Genomic DNA, 15877 nt, shown 5'->3' with positions numbered 1-15877 from the left:
GTTACTGCAAAGAAAACTTGTAGAACATCTACAATCTTAACTATAAGGAACATGTCGCTTGGAACTGATTTACAAGCTATTAAACACTAGGGTCAATTTTTATAAATCAAATATTTTAAGACTTACAGTTTTCTTCCCCATAATTTTCAGTTTCAAAAGGATCAACATCTGTTGTTGAAAAATACAAAATGTTTGATAAAAGAAATGTTTAGTCAGAAGCTAAATTATTTTACAAAATTCATGTAATACATATATTGGAAAACAAACATAACAATAATTTATGAGACCCACTAATACTGATTCTCCTCTGTAGAGCAAAGTCAATGTACTGAATGTACATCTCTTGACAGAATGCATGATATTAGATAAAAGGATTTTGGTACTTACCAGATAAATCCTTTTCTTTGAATCCACAGGGGGCACTGGAGAACTCTTGGGACATGGATGGGGCGTTAGAAGGGATAGCTACATTTAAATATTTAAATTAGTAACTCTCCTGCCCCTTCATACTCCCAAGGTACCTCAGTGATTTTACTGAGCCAAACAGGAGTGACAGAGAGGATGAACAATGGAGAATTACATATAACATTATAACATAACGGACAACGATAAAGTTGACACATAACATAATGGACAACTAGAAAGTTGACACGACAATAGATAATCACTTTAACAATTGAACAAGTCGGTGAGAATGTGTTACCATAAGATCTACTGAACTTACCACAAGACAGGTGAAACTGCTCTGGGTGGGCGTCCAGTGCCCCCTGTGGATTCAAAGAAAAGGATTTATCTGGTAAGTACCCAAATCCTATTTTCTTTTTCATCCATTAGGGGTCACTGCAGTACTCTTGGGACATAGCAAAGTTTCGCACTGGGCGGGAGAGCTGTATGGCACCTGTAACACTAGACAGCCAAAGCTAGACGCTGATGCCGCAAACGTATTTAATTTGTAAAAGCGCACAAACATGTGAACTGATGACCATGTAGCCACATGGCAAAGTTGCGTCGTAGAAGCTCCATGACCTGCTGCCCATGAAGTTCCCACAGAACATATGGAATGAGCTGAAACTGATGTAGGCGGTTGTAACCTAGCATGAAGCTAAGCTTGACGAAATGGTCAGCTTAATCCATCTGGCCAAGGTCTGCTTGGAAGCTGGCCAACCAATCTTGACTGCATCATAGAGAACAAATAATGTATCTGTTTTACGTACCGTTGCTACATAAACGTGGAGTGCGTGTACCACATCCAAAGTAACTGGAGTTCCTGCACCCTCTGATAAAACAGGAACTAGATTGGTTGAATGATGTGAAAAGAAGATACCACCTTTGGTAGGAAAGCGGGATTCGTCCGAAGTTCCATTCTATCATCATGAAACACCAAATACGGGTGCTTGCATGACAAGGCACCCAGTTCTGAAACACGCCTTGCTGAAGCTAAGGCTAGTAGAAAAACTGTTTTCCAAGTTAGAAACTTTACATCCACTTGTTGTAAGGGTTCAAAAATTAAAGACTGTAAAAAAAATCTAAAACTAGATTCAAGTCCCATGGTGCTGTAGGTGGTATAAATGGAGATTGAACTCTGAGGACACCTTGCAGGAAAGTGGGAACTGTTGCAAAAGGGCCAAATGCCTTTGAAAGAAAATTGACAGGCAGAGACCTACACCTTAGTGTAGATAAATGTAGTCCTCCATCTAACACCGCACGTAACATGGTTGGAATAACCAACTCTGGAATGCCCTCTCGTCTTAAGAGAGCGGTTTCAACAGCCACCCCGTTAAACGCAGCTGCGCTAAATCGGGGTAAAGGAACGGACCCTGTTGTAGTAGGTCTGGACGAAGCGGGAGCGGCCATGGATCGTCTGCGAGTAGACCACAGAGATCCGAGAACCACGCTCTCCGAGGCCAATGAGGCGCCACTAGTATGATGGTTGTGGATTCGCTTTGGATTCGCTTTAGCAACCGAGGAAGCAGCGGAAACAGTGGAAACAGATACACGAGGCTGTGTGGCCATGCTATTGTGAGAGCATCCACTGCCACTGCCTTTGGATCTCTTCTTCTGGACACATACTGGGGTGTTTGATGATTTTGGCGAGACACCATTAGATCCACTTGTGGGTAACCCCACGGCTGGACCAACATCTGGAACACTTCTGGATTTAACACCCATTCTCCTGGATGAAAATCCTGATGGCTGAGATAATCTGCAGAGATCCGAGAACCACGCTCTCCGAGGCCAATGAGGCGCCACTAGTATGATGGTTGTGGATTCGCTTTGGATTCGCTTTAGCAACCGAGGAAGCAGCGGAAACAGTGGAAACAGATACACGAGGCTGTATGGCCATGCTATTGTGAGAGCATCCACTGCCACTGCCTTTGGATCTCTTCTTCTGGACACATACTGGGGTGTTTGATGATTTTGGCGAGACACCATTAGATCCACTTGTGGGTAACCCCACGGCTGGACCAACATCTGGAACACTTCTGGATTTAACACCCATTCTCCTGGATGAAAATCCTGATGGCTGAGATAATCTGCTTCCCAGTTGTCCACTCCTGGAATGAACACTGCCGACAATATCACTTGGTTATGCTCGGCCCAATTCAGGATGCAAGCAACTTCTCGCATGGCCTTCGAGTCCCTCCTTGTTTGTTGATGTACGCGACTGCTGTCACATTGTCTGACTGAACCTGAACAGTCTGAGACTGGAGTATTTGAACTGCCTGACACAGAGCATTGAAGATTGCCCTGAGTTCCAGGACATTTATTGACAGTAATTTTTCTAGGTCTGACCAGGGACCCTGAAAATGACAATGTAGGACCACTGCTCCCCAACCTCTGATACTGGTGTCCGTCATCAGAATAATCCAATTCCAGACTCTGAACCATTTTTCCGCGGTGAGATGCTGTATTTGGAGCCACCAGAGTAATGATACTCTAGCCCTTGGAGACAACCGCACCCTCTGATTAATTTGGAGATGAGAGCCTGACCACTGCGATAGAAGATCTAGCTAAAAAGGACGTGAGTGAATTCTTCCGAACTGGAGTGCTTCGAAAGACACCACCATCTTTCCCAATAGTCGAATACACAAGTGCACCGAGACTGTCCGCGGTTTGAGCACTAACTGTACCAGATGACGAATACTTTGGGCTTTTCGTTCTGGCAGGTACATTCATTGATCCACGATATCCAGAATCATTCCTAGGAATTGAATTCTTTGACATGGAACCAGGCTTGATTTCTTGAAGTAGACAATCCAACCGTGCTGAACTAGAACATTGTACATCAGTAAGGCATGTTGAAGGAGTATATGTGGAGATGGAGCCTTGAGAAGAAGGTTGTGTAAGTACGGAACTATTATTACTCCCAGGGATCTGAAATGAGCTATCATCACCAGACATCACCTTTGTGAATACCCGAGGCTCTGATGAGAGGCCAAACTGTAGTGCCTGAAATTGATAATGGTTCAGTTGCACTGCAAACCTTACGTACGCCTGATGCGATGGCAAAATTGGAATGTACAAGTACGCATCCTTGAGATCCAGTGAAATCGTGAATTCCCGTGGCTCTAAACCTGCAATCACTGACCGCAGGGATTCCATCTTGAATCTGTAGTAAGTCACGTACTGATTGAGCCCCTTTAGTTTCAATATCGGTCGGACGGAGCTGTCTGGCTTTGGTACTACAAAGAGACTGGAATAATAACCTTGACCCTGTTGGTGAACTGGAACCTGGATCAAAACTGCTGAATCTACGAGCGATTGAATTGCAGTCTGCAGAACCGCCTTTTTGTCTTCCGACATAGGGAGGCCTGTCTTGAAAAACCGCATTGGTGGTAGACAATTGAACTCTATTTTGTAACCTTTGAACACTAAATTTCAGATTCAGGCATCTGTGGATGTGTGAAACCATGGCAAGTGAAACATTTGAAGGCGTGCTCCCACAACTGAAGATCCGAGATGGGCTGGAAGCCCATCATGCCACTGGCTTGTCTGCTGACTTTGTGTCCTGATGACGGTTATTGGTTTGTTGGAAACCACGCCCTCTACCATGTCTACTCTGTATGGTTGTTACTCTAGCACGGCCTCGAAAGGACTGAGGTCTAAAAGATTTAAACGCCGGTCCAGCGTATTTACATTTATGAACTGGTGCGGGCAATGGCAGGAAAACATATTTTCCCCCAGTAGCCTGCGAAATCCATTTGTCCAATTCAGGACCAAATAACATCTCGCCAGTGTAAGGCAACACTTCTATTCCTCATTTTGACTCTGACTCTGCCTGCCAAAAATGCAGCCAAAGCATTCATCATGTCACAACTAGTGAAGCTGAAAGCCGAGAACAAACCTGGCTGAAGTTCATAGAAGCCGTACCTAAATACTCCGCAGATTCACAGATGTGATCATCAGGAAGCATAATCTGGTCTAAGGGAAGATCCTGTTGTAGGGCCAACTTGAGCTGTGTTGCCCATGCAACGACAGCCTTGTTAACCCAAACCCCAACCAAAGCAGGTCTAAGCAACACCCCTACTGCTGTATACATTGACTTTAGCATAGCCTCCAGCTTACGCTCTGATGGGTCTTTAAGAGTCATTGCAGCAGGGACTGGAATGGTTAACTTTTTTGAAAGTTTTGACACTGAGGAATCCACTGCTGGTGGGTTCTCCCATTTAGTTGTCATAGCCTCTGGAAACGGGTAGACAGAAACCGTTTAAGCACTGCAAACCATTTATTTGGATTCTTCCAAGCTTCTGTTAACTGTTTATTAAGAGAATCTGAATAAGGAAAACACACCAGTGTTCTCTGTTTTTTAGCAAACAAAACTTCATCATTTGAAAGAGGTTCTTCAGTCTCTGTAAAATGTAGAACCTGGCGTACTGCCCTGATGAGATTATCAATGACCAGGCTATCAGTAACCTCACTATCTGACTCCTGGCCCAATTCAGCGTCCTCATGTTCCTCCTGCGATATAAGGTCTGGCACTGAATCATCAGAATGCAACACCGCTGAAACCGGTACATTATGAGACAAGCTATGAACACTTTTAGGAATTGAGGTAGATCCAGACTTTTGTAAACTCTGCAAAGTCCTTGACATATCCTGAGCCCACTCTGGCAGCTCAGACAGTATTAACCTAGCCTCAGATCTAGCAGCTTCACGCTCCTTTCGTGCAGTAGCCAACTCTGATTGTAAGTCAGTTATCACACCTGCCATCATCGCCCAAGGCGGATCAGGATAGAGGTTTGTATTAGTACCCGTCTTGACAAGACACACTGTGCAAGTGGTAGTGCCATGAGGCAACACATTCTGACAGACATCACAGACAAGCTGCTTTTTTTGATTTTGCATTAGCTTTACTCATTATGTACACAGACAGACAGTATACAGATAAAGACAAGTCCCATGACTCAGTAAAAATTTAACTAAAGTGTGTATAGTATAGAAGTGCAGTGCACCTGGTACACACTAAAATCAGTGAAATACGTGCTGTACAGAATTCTTACTAACACCCCTGCTCCCCCAGTGGCCAAGTGTTGTAGGACCGCAGCAAACTTCCTGTAAGAAGCAGGAAGTTGAGTTAAAATAGCCTCCAGCCATGTGCTTTCATCCTACACAGTACTGTTATGTATAATAAAGCCAAATTGTCAGGTTATACTAATCACAGTTACAACAGATTATGTATAACCCTTTGTAATAAAAACCTCCTATGTATTACAGGCTTAATAGCCAGATATCAGGACTGTGCATTACTAAAACCCCTAATGCAAGCCTCCCCAGAGCCTTGGCTGTGGGTATAATCCTCCCTCCTCTGCCCCCGCGACCTCCCCCTCTGCAGCGTTGCTGCTTGTAGCACTGACAGACCGTGGCAGCAGTGTCTGAGTAAAGGCTGTGCAGCGGCAGCGCTTCCGCGGCAGTGCTCCCCCTCTCCCGCCATGTTCATAGCTAGCGGGAGAGAGCTGGAGAGTGTAGGGAGCCGGGGAGTGGTGGCAAACGCCCAGTGGTGGCAGCATGGCTGTCCATGGCTGGGCTGAATAGCGGGAGCCAGGGGCTTGGTGTGGCGGCAAGGGCTGGGACACGGCTGGTATTAAAAATGCACACAACGGGGCGCATTATGATTGCCCCGATCCCTTAGTAAGTCACATTAAAGGAGTGGCGACACTGTGAGCTGCCTGTTACCTGAATGCAGAGGAGGCTATGATGGGGCTTCTTCTGTAAGCTCTGTCCAGCTCCTAGATGCAGCCCTAGGCTGAAATCAGCTCTGCTGATTCTGGTCTATGGTGGGGCTCCTCTCCTGAGAGCCGACAAGCCAACTGCTACACTCAGCAGCCTCTACAATCCCGGACCCAAGCTTCTTAACAAGCTGGGAAGGGATGAAGTGTAAAAATAAAAAATAAAAATCTAGTCAAAAATAGTAGTAAACTGTGGAGAATCCTCCACGTGTGTCTATCCCAGCTGAGGCACAGAAAAACACTGAGGTACCTTGGGAGTATGGAGGGGGTGGAGAGTTACTAATTTAAATATTTTAATGTGCCTATCCCTGCTGACGCTCCGTCCATATCCCAAGAGTACTCCAGTGACCCCTAGTGGATGAAAAATAAATTTGCAATTGCATAGATGTATGAACATTAAGGACAAGTTTAGTGTCCCCTGAAGGACCTATGGCATAGTTTTGAAATAAGATACCACTATTGGAAGTAGCCACTGCAAAGAAAACTTGTAGCATATCTACAATCTTAACTATAAGGAACATATAGCTTGGAACTGATCTACAAGCTATGAAACAGTGGTGTACATTTTTATAAATCAAATAATTTGAGATTTACCGTTTTCTTCCTCACAATTTTTACTTTCAAAAGGATCTACATCTGTCAATGAAAAATTCAAAATGTTATGTAAAAGAAATGTCTGCTCACAAGCTAAATTGAAATTTGTACAAAAATAATTTTACATTTTGGAAAACAAACCCGCAACAAGTAAGATCTAGTAAGAGAAAAGTTTTCATTCAAAATATCTTGTCTAATGATAGAGGTAAATTTGTATAAATAACCATGCAAATATATTTTTCTACTGCATATACAGTGTTAGCAATAAGTAGTCAATCATTGTACAAAAATAAATAACAGACAGCATCTATTTTCTATATTGTAACACACTAGATCAGTAGTTCTCAAACTGTGTGCTGTGGCGCCATGGGGTGCCGTGGAACACTTGCAGGGGTGCCTCAGGTTGGTTATCAAGGACCAATTCAAGCTAATTATTGTCAATGTAATAGGCAAAATTAGTGCTTGTGGCTGCCAATCAAAATATGTGGATAAACAGAAGTGAATCCTGTCTCTCACCACATAACTGACCCTAAGGATGACATATTAACATAATTTACTTAATTTAATATTTTTTTGTGCATTTCTCAATAAGAAACTTGTGGCCTAGGGGTGGGGAACTACTGCACTAGATGAATCCATATTTTTTAATCAGGTATATTTGATTATTTTTTTTCAGAGATAGTACAAATAAAATACAAACTAAACCCACCCACACTCTCAAAAGCCACCCAACCAATACATCAAAAACCGTAGTAACTTTCACCATGTGGCAAATATACAAGTAGAGATGTGTGCCGACCCCCATGTTTGATTCTAAATCATCACCATGTTTTTGTTTTGATTTTGCATCTGGATTTCTTAAAATTGATAAAACCAGCTAAAATCATGTAATTTTAACCTATTTTTGTCCCTACAGTATTATTAAGGGGATTAAGAGTTGAGAAACAGATGGAAGAGAGAACAGCGTATCGGACCAAGCAAATAAGCCTGGAAAAAGTCAGTGCTGCTGACAGTAGGATCACATCTCTGAGTGAGTCTTGACAATGAGACCCATTACGTGTGCCCTTATTATCTGGACACTGGCTTCCAAGAACCCAATGTGTCATTATTCTGTTGGAGATTCTGTCTGATTGGATGATACAGAAGCCTGGGACTGCAAGTTTTATCAAATTTCTATAAGGGGCTTTCAAGATCAAAGCCCTTCCTCCAATAACAAGAATGCTTGTCTCCAAAGGGTGTGTAATGAGTAGAGACAATCTTTCGGAGCTGCCAACATCATGCAGAAGCTGTAAAGGGGAATGCCACCTAGATTCATGAAAGACCAATGGCTTATGCAGATCCTGGCTCCCAGCGCACAAGACCAATGTCTGTAAATGTATCAATTGAGAGGCCAAATAATATAATCTAGGAAGGGAAAATTCACCAAGAGATTACAGCATGCAGAGGGACTTAATCTTAATGCATGGCCTCTTTTACATTCAAACCAAGGAGGAGAGATAACTATCAATAAGACAAAAAGTCATGGTTAAATCTAAACAGGGACTTGCTGGAAAAATAAGATTTTACTTACCGGTACTTCAGTATATTTTTCTTTATTACTATTGCATCATAAGGGTTATGCAGCAATTTACAAAAAATGCAAGCAAAAGTAGTATAAACAAGAAGACAAAAAATAAGAATTTACTTACCGATAATTCTATTTCTCCTAGTCCGTAGTGGATGCTGGGGACTCCGTAAGGACCATGGGGAATAGACCGGCTCCGCATGAGACAGGGCACTTTAAGAAAGAATTAGGAATACAGGTGTGCACTGGCTCCTCCCTCTATGTCCCTCCTCCAGACCTCAGTTAAGGAAACTGTGCCCGGAAGAGCTGACAGTCCAAGGAAAGGATTTTGGAATCCAGGGTAAGACTCATACCAGCCACACCAATCACACCGTATAACTCGTGATAAACTTACCAGTTAACAGTATGAACAACAACAGAGCATCAGATAAACCTGATGCAACCATAACATAACCCTTATTTAAGCAATAACTATATACAAGCATTGCAGAAGAAGTCCGCACTTGGGACGGGCGCCCAGCATCCACTACGGACTACGAGAAATAGATTTACTGGTAAGTAAAATCTTATTTTCTCTAACGTCCTAGTGGATGCTGGGGACTCCATAAGGACCATGGGTATTATACCAAAGCTCCCAAACGGGCGGGAGAGTGCGGATGACTCTGCAGCACCGAATGAGCAAACACAAGGTCCTCCTCAGCCAGGGTATCAAACTTGTAGAACTTTGCAAAAGTGTTTGAACCCGACCAAGTAGCTGCTCGGCAAAGCTGTAATGCCGAGACCCCTCGGGCAGCCGCCCAAGAAGAGCCCACCTTCCTTGTGGAATGGGCTTTTACTGATTTTGGAGGCTGCAATCCAGCCGCAGAATGAGCCTGCTGAATCGTGTTACAGATCCAGCGAGCAATAGTTTGCTTTGAAGCAGGAGCACCCAGCTTGTTGGATGCATAGAGGATAAACAGCGACTCAGTTTTCCTGACTCCAGCCGTTCTGGCTACATAAACCTTCAAAGCCCTGACTACATCTAGTAACTTGGCATCCTCCAAGTCACGAGTAGCCGCAGGCACCACAATAGGTTGGTTCAAATGAAAAGATGACACCACTTTTGGCAGAAATTGCGGACGAGTCCGTAATTCTGCCCTGTCCATATGGAAAACCAGATAGGGGCTTTTATGTGACAAAGCCGCCAATTCTGACACACGCCTAGCCGAAGCTAAGGCCAATAGCATGACCACCTTCCACGTGAGATATTTTAACTCCACGGTTTTAAGTGGCTCAAACCAGTGTGATTTCAGGAAACTCAACACCACGTTAAGATCCCAAGGTGCCACTGGTGGCACAAAAGGGGGCTGAATATGCAGCACTCCCTTTACAAACGTCTGAACTTCAGGAAGAGAAGCCAGTTCCTTTCGAAAGAAAATGGATAGGGCTGAAATCTGGACCTTAATGGACCCCAATTTTAAGCCCAAAGTCACTCCCGACTGTAGGAAGTGAAGGAAACGGCCCAGCTGGAATTCCTCTGTAGGGGCATTCCTGGCCTCACACCAAGCAACATATTTTCGCCATATCCGGAACAATGAGTATTGTTCTCACTCCTCTTTTTCTTACGATTCCCAGCACCTTGGGTATGAGAGGAAGAGGAGGAAACACATAAACCGACTGGAACACCCACGGTGTCACTAGTGCGTCCACAGCTATCGCCTGAGGGTCTCTTGACCTGGCGCAATACATTTGTAGCTTTTTGTTGAGGCGGGATGCCATCATGTCCACCTGTGGCAGTTCCCAATTACTTGTAATCTGTGTGAAGACTTCTTGATGAAGTCCCCACTCTCCCGGGTGGAGGTCGTGCCTGCTGAGGAAGTCTGCTTCCCAGTTGTCCTCTCCCGGAATGAACACTGCTGACAGTGCTTTTACGTGATTCTCCGCCCAGCGAAGAATTCTGGTGGCTTCTGCCATCGCCACCCTGCTCCTTGTGCCGCCTTGGCGGTTTACATGAGCCACTGCGGTGATGTTGTCTGACTGAATCAGCACCGGTTGGTTGCGAAGCAGAGGCTCCGCTTGACTTAGGGCGTTGTATATGGACCTTAGTTCCAGGATATTGATGTGCAGACAAGTCTCCTGACTTGACCACAGACCCTGGAAATTTCTTCCCTGTGTGACTGCCCCCCACCCTCGGAGGCTTGCATCCGTGGTCACCAGGACCCAGTCCTGAATGCCGACCCTCGAGAAGGTGAACACTTTGCAGCCACCACAGAAGAGACACCCTGGCCCTGGGGGATAGGGTGATCATCCGCTGCATCTGAAGATGCGATCCGGACCACTTGTCCAACAGATCCCACTGAAAAGTTCTCGCATGGAACCTGCCGAAGGGAATGGCTTCGTATGATGCCACCATCTTTCCCAGGACTCGCGTGCATTGATGCACCGACACCTGTTTTGGTTTTAAGAGGTCTCTGACCAGAGTCACGAGCTCCTGAGCCTTCTCCGCCGGGAGAAAAACCTTCTTCTGGTCTGTGTCCAGAATGATGCCCAGGAAGGGCAGACGCGTCGTAGGAATCAGCTGCGACTTTGGAATATTCAGAATCTAGCCGTGCTGTTGCAACACTTCCCGAGAGTGTGCTACGCTGATCAGCAACTGCTCTCTGGACCTCGCCTTTATGAGGAGATCGTCCAAGTATGGGATAATTGTGACTCCTTGCTTTCGCAGAAGCACCATCATTTCTGCGATTACCTTGGTAAATATTCTCGGTGCCGTGGACAGACCAAACGGGAACGTCTGGAATTGGTAATGACAGTCCTGTACCACAAATCTGAGGTACTCCTGATGAGGTGGATAAATGGGGACATGCAGGTAAGCATCCTTTATTTCCAGAGACACCATAAAATCCTTCTTCCAGGCTTGCAATGACCGCTCTGAGCGATTCCATCTTGAACTTGAACCTTTTCAGGTAAATGTTCAGGGATTTTAAATTCAATATGGGTCTGACCGAACCGTCCGGTTTCGGTACCACAAACATTGTGGAATAGTAACCCCTTCCCTGTTGAAGGAGGGGAACCTTTACCACCACCTGCTGGAGATATAATTTGTGAATTGCCGCTAACACTATTTCCCTCTCTATGGGGGAAGCTGGCAGGGCCGATTTGAGGTAACGGTGAGAGGGCATCACTTCGAATTCCAGCTTGTATCCCTGAGATACAATCTGTATAGCCCAGGGATCCACCCGTGAGCGAACCCACTGGTGGCTGAAATTTCGGAGACGTGCCCCCACCGATCCTGGCTCCACCTGTGGAGCCCCAGCGTCATGCGGTGCATTTAGTGGAAGCCGGGGAGGACTTCTGTTCCTGGGAACTAGCTGTATTGTGCAGCTTCTTTCCTCTACCCCTGCCTCTGGCAAGAAAGGACGCACCTCGGACTTTCTTGCCTCTTTGTGATCGAAAGGACTGCATTTGGTAATATGGTGCTTTCTTAGGTTGTGAGGGAATATATGGCAAAAATTTTGACTTTCCAGCCGTAGCTGTGGAAACTAGGTCCGAGAGACCGTCCCCAAACAATTCCTCACCCTTATAAGGTAAAACCTCCATGTGCCTTTTTGAGTCGGCATCACCTGTCCATTGCCGAGTCCACATGACCCTTCTGGCAGAAATCGACATTGCATTTATTCTAGAGCCCAGTAGGCTAATGTCTCTCTGGGCATCTCTCATATATAGGACAGTGTCTTTTATATGCCCCAGGGTCAGTAATATAGTATCCTTGTCCAAGGTATCAAGTTCCTCAGATAAAGTATCTGTCCATGCTGCTACAGCACTACACATCCAGGCCGATGCAATTGCCGGCCTTAGTATGGTACCTGAATGTGTATAAAAGGACTTCAGGATACCTTCCTGCTTCCTATCCGCAGGATCTTTTAGGGTGGCCGTATCCTGGGACGGCAGGGCTACCTTCTTAGATAAGCGTGTCAAAGCTTTGTCTACCCTAGGGGAGGATTCCCATCGTAACCTGTCCGCTGGCGGGAAAGGATAAGCCATAAGCAACCGTTTGGAAATCTGCATTTTTCTATCTGGAGATTCCCAAGCTTTTTCACATAACTCATTTAACTCATGTGAAGGGGGAAAGGTCACCTCATGCCTTTTTTCCCCAAACATATAAACCCTCTTGTCAGGGACTGGGTTTTCCTCTGAGATGTGCAATACATCCTTCATTGCTATAATCATGTAGCGGATGGCTTTAGCCATTTTAGGCTGCAACTTTGCATCATCGCCATCGACACTGGAGTCAGAATCCGTGTCGATATCTGTGTCAACAATTTGGGATAGTGGGCGCTTCTGAGACCCTGACGGCCTCTGCGATGTAGGATCAGGCATGGGTTGAGACCCTGACTGTCCCAAGGCTTCAGCTTTATCCAACCTTTTATGCAAGGAAGTAACATTATCATTTAAAACCTTCCACATATCCATCCAATCGGGCGTCGGCGGCGATCCCACATTCATTTGTACCTGCTCTGCTTCCACATAGCCTTCCTCGTCAAACATGCCGACACAAGCGTACCGACACACCACACACACAGGGGATGCTCTATTTGAGGACAGAACCCCCACAAGGCCTTTTGGAGAGACAGAGAGAGAGTATGCCAGCACACACCCCAGCGCTATATGACCCAGGAATTACACAGTAACTTAGTGTTTACCCAGTAGCTGCTGTATATACTGATTTTGCGCTCAATTTATGTGCCCCCCAATCCTTCTAGCCTTCAAACTTTCAAGTGTTCCCTGAAAACTCACCTTGAGGCAAGCCTATAAAATTCCGGAACTGCCCACATAACCTTCATATCTGATTACATCCCATCAGGACTGTCTTTGCAATCTGGTGGGACTGCTATGCAAAAGATAGCTCCTGTCCTTGTATATCCTTCCTATTTCCCTATAGACTGTAAGCTTGCAAGCAGTGCCTTTCTACCTCTATGTCTGTGTGTTATTACCCAGTTTGTCTTACCACTGTTGTCTTAATTTGTAAAGCACATTGGAATATGCTGCGCTATATAAGAAACTGTACATAAATAATACATAAATAAGTGAAGACATCCCTCAGTATCAGTAATCTTAGAACAACAGGGCACCATCTGGGACTACAAAGTAGAATGCTTCTGGAGCAGGTAAAGGTTAATAATAAACATAGCCTGCAGCAATTTTGGCACAGTAATCATGTCAATCTACTTTCCACATGTTCTGCCATATAGCTCTAGTGTTTGCCTCTCGTGTGGCTATTTGCCCAGAGATATACCTGACCACTCTCTGATTAGTTTATCTCTTGTATGTCCCTGTCTTTGGGGGCTCGCTTTTGGAAACGTAATTCATACTGGCTTGATTTGATAGAGACAGGCTATGATTTGCTTTCTTCCCAAACCAGCTATAAACTGCCTCCTGGCAGAGTTCTATAATCCAATGTACTTGATATCAACTGACATTAAAATTGTGGGCAGGACTTCCGGTGGGCGGACCTAAGACTGGCCGCATTTTAATCTGAGCTCTCCGTCCCCCTGCTGATTTACAGCCTGCTAGTGGGATTTACACTGCGCCCCAGACCCTTGAAACACCCCCGGGCCTGGCGGAGATAGAGGTGGGAAAGAGGGCTCCCCACCGCCTCCTTCCCCGGATTTCTTACGCCAGTTGCGGCGTCTGCTGCCCGCGCCTCCATTTTGTGTGTGGCCGGGCGCCCTGCTCCCCTTCTTCCCCGTCCTACCTGCTGCCTGGGACGAGCAGCGCGAGCGGTATTGGGCGGCTCCACACACCCCTGTGCTCCGGCTCGCGGTGGAGGACCTTGCTAGGCAACGGACCGGAGCTGTGATCTCCAAGACAGGACACCGCTGGAAGATGGGGAGAGCGCCGTGCAGGCCCCCCCGCTCCGTCTGCAGCCTCTGCCATTGCCTGATCCCTCAGCTGGGTTCATACTATATCTAGGCTGCCGGCAGCTTGCTCTCAGACACCACTGGCTGCATCCTGCATGACCTCCTCTGTCCTGCTGCCTGAGTCCTAGCCTAGTCGCCCTATATATATAAATATAAATACAAATCATCACATAACCTGCTCCCCTCAGTCAAAGAAGGTAGAAATATACTTCTGATCCTACAGTCCCTGGCTCAGAGTGGACGCCTCCCTTCCACCTGCGCCGGCACTTTCACCAGCGGGGAGAGAGGGGGGACCGCTGATTCTCGCCCATCTTCTGGGGTTGCTGTGCGCTGACGCCACCAGAAAATATTCTATTCTATTCTATCCCACAGTGCTCCACTATTATCTGCTGTGACTGTGTGCTCATAACCCAACTGATTCACTACTCCCTGCAGGGCAGGATATCTGATACCACCTACTTCTTTACTGTAACATGACACCTTTACTTTTATTACCATGGATAAATATGTGGCAAAGACCCAACAAGGCGGTCGCGGAACGGCCAAGGACACCAGGGCCTCAGCCACCGCACACGCTAACTCTCCGCCCTCCTCACCTAACACTGATGTTCTGGATGGCGTGATAGATCCTTCTAGATACACATTGGACGCGGTGGCCAGAGCACAGGAAATCTCTGATATACTCTCACCACTGTTGGACAAGAAACTTGCTGGATTAAAAGACACCATAGATTTCACCATGACACAACTAAAGGAACATGGCTAACGGCTAGATGAGGCCAAACAATGTTTCTCGAATCTGGAAGATAATTTAACTGCTGCCCGTTCTGCCGTCGATTCTCAAGCGTCCGCCATCTCTGAGATGCAAGAGAAGCTTGAGGACTTAGAAAATCGTAATCGTCTAAATAATCTCCGTACGATCGGCCTACCGGAATCTGTTAAGCCTAGAGAACTGTTAGCCCTGGTCTCCACCTGGCTACCGACTGCACTGGGCTGTCAGATGGATGATGACTCCATGAAGATTGAACGAGCACATCGTATTGGCCCTGACTTTCAAGCAGACCGCCGCAGGCCCCGTCCAGTCATATTAAAATTCCTCAACTATACGGATAAGGGCCCTCATTCCGAGTTGATCGGTCGCAAGGCGAATTTAGCAGAGTTACACACGCTAAGCCGCCGCCTACTGGGAGTGTATCTTAGCATCTTAAAATTGCGACCGATGTATTCGCAATATTGCGATCACAAACTACTTAGCAGTTTTAGAGTAGCTCCACACTTACTCTGCCTGTGCGATCAGTTCAGTGCTTGTCGTTCCTGGTTTGACGTCACAAACACACCCAGCGTTCGCCCAACCACTCCCCCGTTTCTCCGGCCACTCCTGCGTTTTTTCCGGAAACGGTAGCGTTTTCAGCCACACGCCCATAAAACGCTGTGTTTCCGCCCAGTAACACCCATTTCCTGTCAATCACATTACGATCGCCGGAGCGATGAAAAAGCCGTGAGTAAAAATACTATCTTCATAGCAAAGATACTTGGCGCAGTCGCAGTGCGAATATTGCGCATGCGCACTAAGCGGAATTTCACTGCGATGC

General features: G+C 46.0%; 1 protein-coding gene across 12 annotated transcripts in view; it reads right to left on the bottom strand.

Annotated features, from left to right (window-relative positions):
• Positions 1-15877, bottom strand: part of LOC134927833 (NFX1-type zinc finger-containing protein 1-like) — a 585162-nt gene that overhangs the window by 127205 nt on the left and 442080 nt on the right. For all 12 annotated transcript variants that reach the window (XM_063922818.1, XM_063922822.1, XM_063922829.1 and 9 more), the window contains 2 exons: positions 6822-6863; positions 127-168 (listed from right to left, as the gene is read on the bottom strand). In XM_063922818.1, the coding sequence (XP_063778888.1) occupies positions 127-168; positions 6822-6863 (84 nt within the window). The remainder of the gene's footprint in view (positions 1-126; positions 169-6821; positions 6864-15877) is intronic.

This window comes from Pseudophryne corroboree, chromosome 5 (genome assembly GCF_028390025.1).
Source record: "Pseudophryne corroboree isolate aPseCor3 chromosome 5, aPseCor3.hap2, whole genome shotgun sequence".
NCBI classification, from domain to species: domain Eukaryota; kingdom Metazoa; phylum Chordata; class Amphibia; order Anura; family Myobatrachidae; genus Pseudophryne; species Pseudophryne corroboree.
This window is presented reverse-complemented; position numbering and strand designations above follow the sequence as displayed.